The sequence below is a fragment of the Nesoenas mayeri genome (assembly GCF_963082525.1).
Source record: "Nesoenas mayeri genome assembly, chromosome: 2".
Lineage (NCBI taxonomy): Eukaryota > Metazoa > Chordata > Aves > Columbiformes > Columbidae > Nesoenas > Nesoenas mayeri.
This window is the reverse complement of record NC_137543.1, coordinates 158,744,274-158,753,088: the sequence shown is the minus strand read 5'-3', so window position 1 is coordinate 158,753,088 and position 8,815 is coordinate 158,744,274. Positions and strand designations below refer to the sequence as shown.

The 8,815-nt window shown below is 48.9% G+C and overlaps 1 protein-coding gene across 1 annotated transcript; it reads right to left on the bottom strand.

The window, feature by feature from the left end:
• Nucleotides 1-236: 236 nt before the first annotated feature.
• Nucleotides 237-8,151, bottom strand: XIRP1 (xin actin binding repeat containing 1; the record flags this gene model as incomplete). The annotated part of the gene is made up of 1 exon (XM_080339096.1): nucleotides 237-8,151. The coding sequence occupies one exon, from the start codon at nucleotides 8,149-8,151 to the stop codon at nucleotides 463-465; it is 7,689 nt and encodes a 2,562-aa protein (XP_080195222.1). The 3' UTR covers nucleotides 237-462.
• Nucleotides 8,152-8,815: the final 664 nt, after the last annotated feature.

Here is an 8,815-nt window from a genome sequence, read left to right as displayed (position 1 = left end):
TCTGTATTGAAATCAGAAAAAGAAGATAGCGTAAAGGTGTGTGTTTGTCAATGACTGGATTGGTTGGTTCTTTAATCAATCCTACCTATTCTTTCTTCTGCGTTAATTCAGAGAAGCCAAATATCCCTCTCCCCTCTGCCCCAAACACTCAAGAGGGAAGAAGCTGCCGTAAGGTGCCCATGGATGGATTTATCCCTTGTGCTTCTAACAGTGTCCAGGCTCTGGGTTGTGGTGCAGAACCAAATCTGTTGGGTTGGCCAAGTGAGGGCTGTTCTCCTCCAGTGGCAAGGCAGACTGCATTTGTCATGTCTGTGGGCAAACACCAAGACAATGACCCTGAGAAGTCCTTAGGGTGTAGATGAATCCCTGTGTGTAATGTGGATAAACCATAAGATTTTTTTTTTAATTGCGGACTTTCTTTTTTTTTGTCTTTTACAGTTCTCTCTTGCTCTTCAGAATCTCCTATTTCTTTGTCTTGGAGTTACCAAAAGTGACAAAGACCACTCCTGGCTCCTGAAAACCACCGTTGGTGTGGAAGTCTTCTCCTGGGCTCTTTGAGTGCCTCTGAAACACAGGTGAAGCAGATACCTCATAATGGGGATGAGAGATCACATCACAGGTGGAAGATGTTTGTGTCTCAGATTGCTTAGTGACTGTGGTGGATGAAGTAATGATTGTGTTTCCAAACTGGTCCATTTCCTCGTACTGCTCCATGACAGTCCGGGTGGCTCCATAGAGCTTGGATCCATCAGGACCCGTCTGTAGCTCCAAGATGCTTTTCTGCCTCCGTGGATTTTGCGGGCTGGGGACATTCAGGGAGCAGTAGTCCGAAAAGCCTCCTCTCATCCCACAGTGGCAGCTGCCTTTGGAGGTGTCCAGAGGGCACCTCTCTTTCTCACTTCTCTGATGGTTGGAATTGCTGGTCTGTATCACTGAGCTCTGCACAGCTTTTTTTTTTATGGTCTCAGATGTCTTCTCAAAGGGGGTCGTGTCATTCCCAGTAAACTTTGTTGACGTGTGGTTACAGGAGCTGAAGCTCTCCTGAGCAAAAGCATCCCTCTTTCCTGAAGAGTCAAGACGGTCTGGTGAAGGGATGTCCCAGGGAGAATGTGCTGTCTTGGGTGATTCTGCTGGTTTCCTGGCAGCAGATTCGATGGTGATGAAGGAAGGTGAGGAAGGAGAGCTGCCGCGAGATTGAACAAGGCGGGGGACCTCTAGCTCTGCCTTGGTTGCCTCGGTCTTTTCTTCAACCTTTGCACCTCCCACAGATGCTGCTTCCCCTGTCTCCAGCGTGGTTCCCTCCTGCTTGGCTTTGCTTGAGACAATACTGATTTTACGGATATTGCTGCTGCTCGCAGAGCTTTGGGTGCTCCCCAGAGACTCCTTGAACAGCCCTGAGAGCCCAGCGATGTCTGACTCAGACTTGAGACTAGAGACAGAACAAAGAGCTTTCCTGATGGCCTCCTCAATGTCCAGGAGCCGGGCAAGTGTCTGCTCCTTCAGGTGGATGATCTCAGCACTTGCTCGCTCCAAGTCCCCAAAAACCAGGTCCACTGAGGAGACACTGTCAGTGTCCTCCTTTGCCAGTGTCTCAGCCCTATCCTGCTGTTTGGCCTGGTGGGCTTTCTGACGAACAACCCAGTCAGGAACCTTCTCAAAGAAGCTCTTCAGAGCTTTCACGTCCACTTTGCTTGTTTCCTCCTCAAACTCCTTCACTCGAGTCAAGATCTCTTGCAGCTCCTTCTGTCTCCTGAGATTCTCAAAGATCTCCATAGCCTCCTTGACATTGCCTTTCATGATCTCCTCTTTGTGTACTGACAGCCTCTTCCGACGCTCATCTTCTGTTTCTCTCTTGGGTTTTTCTCTCATAACAACTGCTGGCTTCTCCTGGCCAGGTGTCTCTGCCTCTCCATCAGGACATTTCAATTGCCTACTATTCCCCTGCTGTTGCTCCTCAAAGGAGTTCGTTGACTGCTGATGGAAGGTCATTGAATGACACATTTGCCTTCTCTCATTCACCTGTTTCATGACTTTCTGACTCTCCCACAATCCGTAAGAATTAGACACACTTTCTCTTTCCACCTTGGACGAGGCATTTTGTGCAATGTCATTTCCTCTCTTTGGAGGAGTGGTGTGGTCCACAGAGGAGATGTTTGGCTCCATCTGTCCTGACATATGAAGTGTCTGTGCTCTTCCGGGACAGGTTGGATGTGATACTGAAGAGCACCCGTTCTCATCTTGGCACAGATCTATGGGCTTCTGAATCATCTCACCTGGACACCTCTTTGGAGCTACTGTTTTCCTACTCATCATTCCCTGCTCAACTCCAAAACTAACCACTCCATTTTTCATTGGCTTTGATGTTTCAGGTTCCACCTTTCCTTGTCCTCCTTTCCTTGCCTTGTACCTTTCCTCTGCGATTTGAAGAGGGGTTTTGGCAGTGTTTTTTGGGAGCTTTCTCTCAGGGCTCATATCCTGACCTGTGACAGGCTTGTCCACAGATGTTTCCAAAGTGCAGCATTTTGCCTGAACCTCCCTGTGGTGTGATTGTTCACGTACTTCCATGCAGCTTAATCCCAGCTCTGTGAGGGGAGGCGCTGGCTTGCTAATGTCCCTCAGGCCTGGAGGTTTTGGAGGCAGGGGTGGAGGGGTGGGTTTGTTTGATCTGCTCGTGGTGTTATTTGCAGAGGCAGAACGTGTCTCGTGTAAGAGGTGCTCAGGTTTTGGAGGGGGAACAGGTTTTTTCCTGGGTGGGGCCATAATTTCTGTTTTTGGAGGAGACCTGAGCTTCTCTGCAGGACTCTGATCACTGGGTTTGCAGGACAGAGAAGGGAGGGTGGGAAGAGGGGTCTGGAGTGGTGCAGAACATCCTGGGGCTTCATCTTTGCTGATTGATAGTGGAAGGGCACCTTCTCTGGTTGCTTTAGTTGAGGGTGGGCAATGCTCTGCTTTCATCACAGCAGCTGGGGGAGGAGGAGGAAAGTCATTATCAACTTGCGACCCTGAAGCCACTACAGCAGTCTGGTTACTAACGACTTGAGTCTCATTTTTCTTTTTACACACAGAATAGGAATGCCCTGCATTTCTGTATATCATAGCGGCTTTAAAGTCCCCTCTGGAGACATTAACGTTAGACTTTTCCAGCGACTGAAGTGTGGCTTTTAAATTACCTCGGACAACGTCCTCCTTTTCTACCAGGCGCTGTTCTGTGGCGGCACTTTGCAGTGCTCTGATAGCTGTCTGCACATCCCCTCTGATAATAACATCTCTTTCTTCTTGCACTGATTGCTCTTTGTAATCAGACTCAACAAAAGGGTTTAAAAAGGTTTTCACAGGTGTGGCAGTATAAAGGCCATCCTTAATGCTAACTTCTCTACTAGGCACAACTTGGCTTTCCTGGCTCAATAGTTGTCCTCCCTGTACTTCCTCTGAAGCACTGACCTTTTTGTGTGATGCTATGCTCTTCTGAGACACGCTTGTGTGGGTCTTGGATGCCTCCTGGACTCTACTGGTGGTGGTGGTCCTGATGGAAGTGCTGTTGCTCTCCCGCATGGTGGATGTAGAGTCTTGTTGGCGTGTGGTTGATTGAAGGGTCATTGTGTCCTGTGTGCTGGCTGCCTGCTGCCTGCAGGCCATGTGGACCTCCTCCCTGTTTTTCTGTAGCTTGTTCTGGACATGATGTTGAATGTTTTTTGCCTCTGCTGTTGCTAGCCTCAGGCTTTGCATGGCAGCCTGAAGATCACTCCCAAGGGCCTTTTCTTCTGGCTGCCTCTGGCTGGCTTCCCCCATCACCGAGCTCTGCTGTTGCCCAGCCACTTCTCCCCCCTGAGCCACCACTTGGATTGGACATACACCTTGCACCATAGCTTGGGGTTCCTTCAAACAGGCAGAGGACGCTGCTTCTTTCTCTGCCTTCTTGCTGACGTCTGCAACCCTTTGAATTGACTTTGTTGTCACTTTAAGCCCCCCCGACAGAATTTCTTCCTTTCCCATCACTGTGGGCAGGGGCTTCCCGAGACATTGCACAGTGGTGCCTGCCACACCTGCTGCATGCACAGCCTCTCTCTCCAGTGCACACTCTTTGCCCACGCTTTCACATGCAAACACCTTTTTTGCTCCCGCCATAGCCCCTGGCTCACCCTCTGCAATGACTTTCTCTACTTGTTCTCTGTTTGGTAAGACATGTATCTGAGCCCCTTGTACAAGCCATGGGGTGCTCTCGTCTGCCCCCTGCTCTGCTTGGGAAGAGATGAGGGACTGTATCTCTGACTGTTGCTGGAGGTTCTTCAGATAGTCTAGATCTCCCTTCTCAATGCAGCTCGCAAAAAGCTGGACATTGCCCTTCTCATTGTCCTCACGCTTAACGGTTACAGTTGTTTTCTGCTCCTGGGAAGAAGCCAACAGGTTCCCTATCGTTGACTTCACGTCCCCCTTGACAACTTTCTGCTGGACAGAATGGAACAGGAGGGAGTAGAGAGTCATTTTCACTGACCCTGACGCTGTCTCTTGTAAGACCATTCCCTTTTTGATGGAAGCATCTTGACAGAAGAGACCCTGTAGAGCTTTAGCTACATTTCCACTCAGGTCCTCTTTGCCTTTAACAGCTTCACTCTGGTCCAGTAGCTGCAATGGGCTTACTTTGATCTTGCCCTCTCTATCCTCTTCCACCAGCACGCCCTGTGCTTCCACATTGGTTCTGTGAAGCAGCTGCAGCATGATCCTTTGCAAATGACCTCCCACAATCTCTTCTTTCAGGACCTCTGGAGCCCCTGGGCTGCTGAGCTGGTACTTCACCATCTTCACACTCTCCATATCATTGGCTTCAATGAGGATCCCATCATGCTGAATAGCCTGGCAAGTGCAGAGTGTCTCTAAAGTCTCCTTCATGGTCCTTTCTTTCAGTTCTCTTTCTATACTACCCTCAGAAGCACTAAATTTATCCAAGGGCGTGCTCTCAAAGAGCCATGTTGTACTTTTCACATCTGCACGAGGAATTGCTTCTTGGGGCTCAGCACTGGCCGTCACCTCTTGGTCCTTAAGTGTGTCCATTGGCTGGGTTTCAAACAACCAGGTGCAGCGTTTGACATCCCCTTTCTGGCTGTCTTCTCTCTGGACTGTGCTTATAGACGGACCCCTCTCTGCATCCCCATACAGGGAGTCCACAGGCTGGTTTTCAAAAAGCCAAGTAGATGTCCTCACATCACCCCGCTGAACATCACTGACACTGACCATCCTCACGTACTTCTTCTGGCCCACTTGCTGGGACTCGAACAGCTGCTTGTTGGACTGAACATCTCCCTTCTGCACATCGTCTACTGTTCTAGGCACTGACGTCTTTCCCACTGAAAAGGAGTCAAGAGGCTCTGTCTCAAACCTCCACCGGGCCGCCTGGACATCTCCTTTCTTGATGTCCTCTTGGGTCACAGCCCTAATCACAAACACCTCTTCCTCCTTCTTGATCTGATCCAGGGGCTTAGTTTCAAACAACCACCGGGCACCTTTCATATCGCCTTTCATGATTTCTTCTTTCTGCACTGAGGTGACCTCATGGTATCCCCCCTCTTTGTCCTGGATAGCATATAAGGGTTGACTTTCAAAGAGCATTGTGCAAGACTTGACATTAGCTTTGTTTATGGTATCTTTCTGGATCTTCTGGAGCTCTGTCTCATCCACTTTGTCATGGATTTGATCAAGCGAATAGGTCTCAAATACGAACCTCTTTCCTCCAACATCTCCCCCCTTGGCATCCTTCTCTGGAGGGATTTCCTGGATGCCCTCAGAGCTGTCCTTCAGGGTGTCCATAGGGTAGTTCTCAAACAACCAAGTGAACTTGTACACAGATCCAGCTTCAATCGTCCCATCATCCTTTTGGGATGTTGGTTTGGTGGCTGTATCCAAGGGCTTAGCTTCAAAGAACTCCTTCACTCTGGACACTTCCCCAGACTGTATCTCCACACGACTGGAGTACCGTATGGTTTTCTTTTGGTCAGCTTCACCGACAACACTGCTGCCCAAGGGTTCAGTCTCAAAAAGGTGCCTGACAGTGTTGACATCAACTCCTTGTAATTCCTCCTGACTGTATGCCTTAGTGACTTGTAAATACTGCTCCTCCTGGCCCTTCAGGGAGTCCAGGGGCTGAGTCTCAAACATCCATGTGTATGATTTTACATCAGCTTGGGGCACACTGTCATCCTCCTCCTTCTTCTTTTCAGCCTTCTCATACAGAGTGTGCATGGGCTGGGTCTCAAAAAGCCACCTGCAGGTCTTCACATCCCCCCGTTGGGAGATCTCCCGCTTCACCAAGGGATGTTCTTCACCTTCCATGGCTTGGTGATGAATGACGTCCATGGGTTGCGTTTCAAAGAGCCACTTGGCTGTTCTGACATCACCAGCCACCACCTCTTGTTTTGTGATCCCCCGTATTATATCCACTTTCTTGGTGCTTTCATCAAACTGGTCCAGGGGCCTGGTTTCAAACATCCATTTGTAGTTCTTGACATCACCACTGATGATTTGCTCTCTGCTTACAGAGGTGACTTCATGGAAATTGCCAAAGCTATCCTTGATGGCATACAAAGGTGTTGTCTCAAACAGGATTTGGTTGGCTTTGACGTTGCCAGCTGGAATCTTCTCCTCTTCTTTGGTGACGGGCTCAGCATCAGCCTGCTTAATACTGTCTAAGGGAAGAGTCTCAAATAGGGTCTTGAAAGACTTCACATCACCTTTCACTACCTCTTCTATGCTGGTGGCTGGAATTTCTTCCTCAAATGCCTTGGAGATGCTGCCAAATGGACAGGTCTCAAACACATGTTTTCTTTGCTTCACATCTCCCTTTTCCTCTGCTGAAAGCTCTACTTTCTGTAAACGTCCCACCTCAAAATTGTCTTTCAGGGTTTCCATTGGCTGGGTTTCGAATAGCCAGAGTGTCGATTTCACATCACCTCCAATGACTTGTTCTTTGGCTACAACACTTTCTGAAACTTCTCCTTTCAGAGAATCAAGAGTCTGGGTCTCAAAGAGCATCCGCTGCTTACTGACATCTGCCCCTGTGACAAAATCTGTTGAAGCCTTGAAATCCTGTTCTTCAACTGTGATTTCTCTGATGGCATCCAGAGGCTGAGTTTCAAATATCCACCTTGCTCCACTGACATCTGGCCTTCCAATTTCTTCCAATGAAATCCCACGGATTATTTGCACTTTGGAAGTGTCCTTGTTGATGGTATCCAGGGGCTGAGTCTCAAAGAGCCAGCGAGCTGTTCTGACTGCATTGCTCTGAATTTCTTCTCTGCAGACAGACTTGATTTCATGAATGTTCCCAGTTTTGTCTCTGATGGCGCAAAGGGGCTCTGTTTGGAAGAGCCTGATAGTTTTCTTCACATCGCCTTTTAGCTCCTGGATTTCAGATTTGAGCTGTAGGATGCTCTTCTCCTCTACTGAGCAGCAGCGTCCTATAGCATCCAAGGACTGCGCTTCGAAGAGCTGTCTGGCACCTTTCACATCACCGCCCTGGACAGGCTCCTTGAGAACGGCCTCCTGCACTTCGGTTTCATCTGAGTACAATTTGTTCAATGAGTCTAGTGGTTGGGTTTCAAAGAGCCACCGGGCAGTATGCACATCCCCCCTGGCAAGGTCTGTTTCTGATACCTTGGTTAGTGTTGACAGACCATCACCGTTGATTGACTGGTTTTCAAACCTCAGGGAAGTACTTTTCACATCCCCACCAGGAATGATCTCTTCTTCTGCCAGCTTCTTTGTGGCTTGATGGTCCCCAATGGAGTCAAGTGCCCAGTTCTCAAAGATCCATCGCATTGACTGGACCTCTCCTGGAAGAACTTTGTCCAAGTTCACAGATGCCTGTGCATTGGGATCTTCAGTATTCAGCATTTCTGCTAGGTCCTCAGTCACAGCTTCTTCCAAGTTCTTCCTGAGCTCAGGATGCATGTGTCTGTAGAGCCTCTTCAGCTCGTTCACTTGACGCTGCTGGTAGAACTTGGAGAAGGCTTGCTTTGGAGGAGGCACAGGGAGTGGGTTGGGATCCTGATTCCCTGGAGCGATGACCTGCACTGAGCCAAGGGCAGGGGCGGGTGGGGGCGGTAAGTCATCTTCCATTGTCTTGATGGCTATGTTAGATGATTTCTGAGCCTCTGCCATCTTTAGGGAAACAGTTTTAAATGTCAGCATCATCTCTTACCACCCAATCCCGTGGCTGTTAGTACTGAGAACAGCAAAGGAAAGAAACAGCCAACAAGGGAAATCCATACACCTACTGAGCTCCATACCTTTGGTTGAGTAGCACACAAAGCATCACACCACTGCACACACTTCAGGCTTCATGTTAGCTCTGGTTCCACAGCAAGGCACTCTAAAGCAAGTTTCTAATCCAGGCATGTGTTGTGGTTAGTCTACAGTCCCCAGGATTCAGTCCAGCTCCAGTGTATCAGAGATGCTCTATTTGGACTGTGTCAGCAAGCAAAGAATGACCACAAGAATAACATGAAGAAAGCTGTCTTAAAATAGTGAGCTAAAAGTTAACTTCTCCCACCCATTCCCAATGTCCAGGGCAGTGTGAGGACCTGCAGAGAGTCTGAGAACATAGGACATGGGTGCAGGAGAAAGCCAAGGAGCTATTTGTGAAGAGGTCTCAAGAAGAAAATGGAGTGAGGGAACCAAACAAAAGTGTCAAACTAAGCTGATGAGGACAACCTGGTTTTGGGTAGAAAGCTAGTATGGTGAGCTTTTGATAGCACCAGGGGCTGCAAGAGTGAGGGCCTGGGGAAGGACATTTGCCTGATTGACGATTTCTTCTGCTGGATTT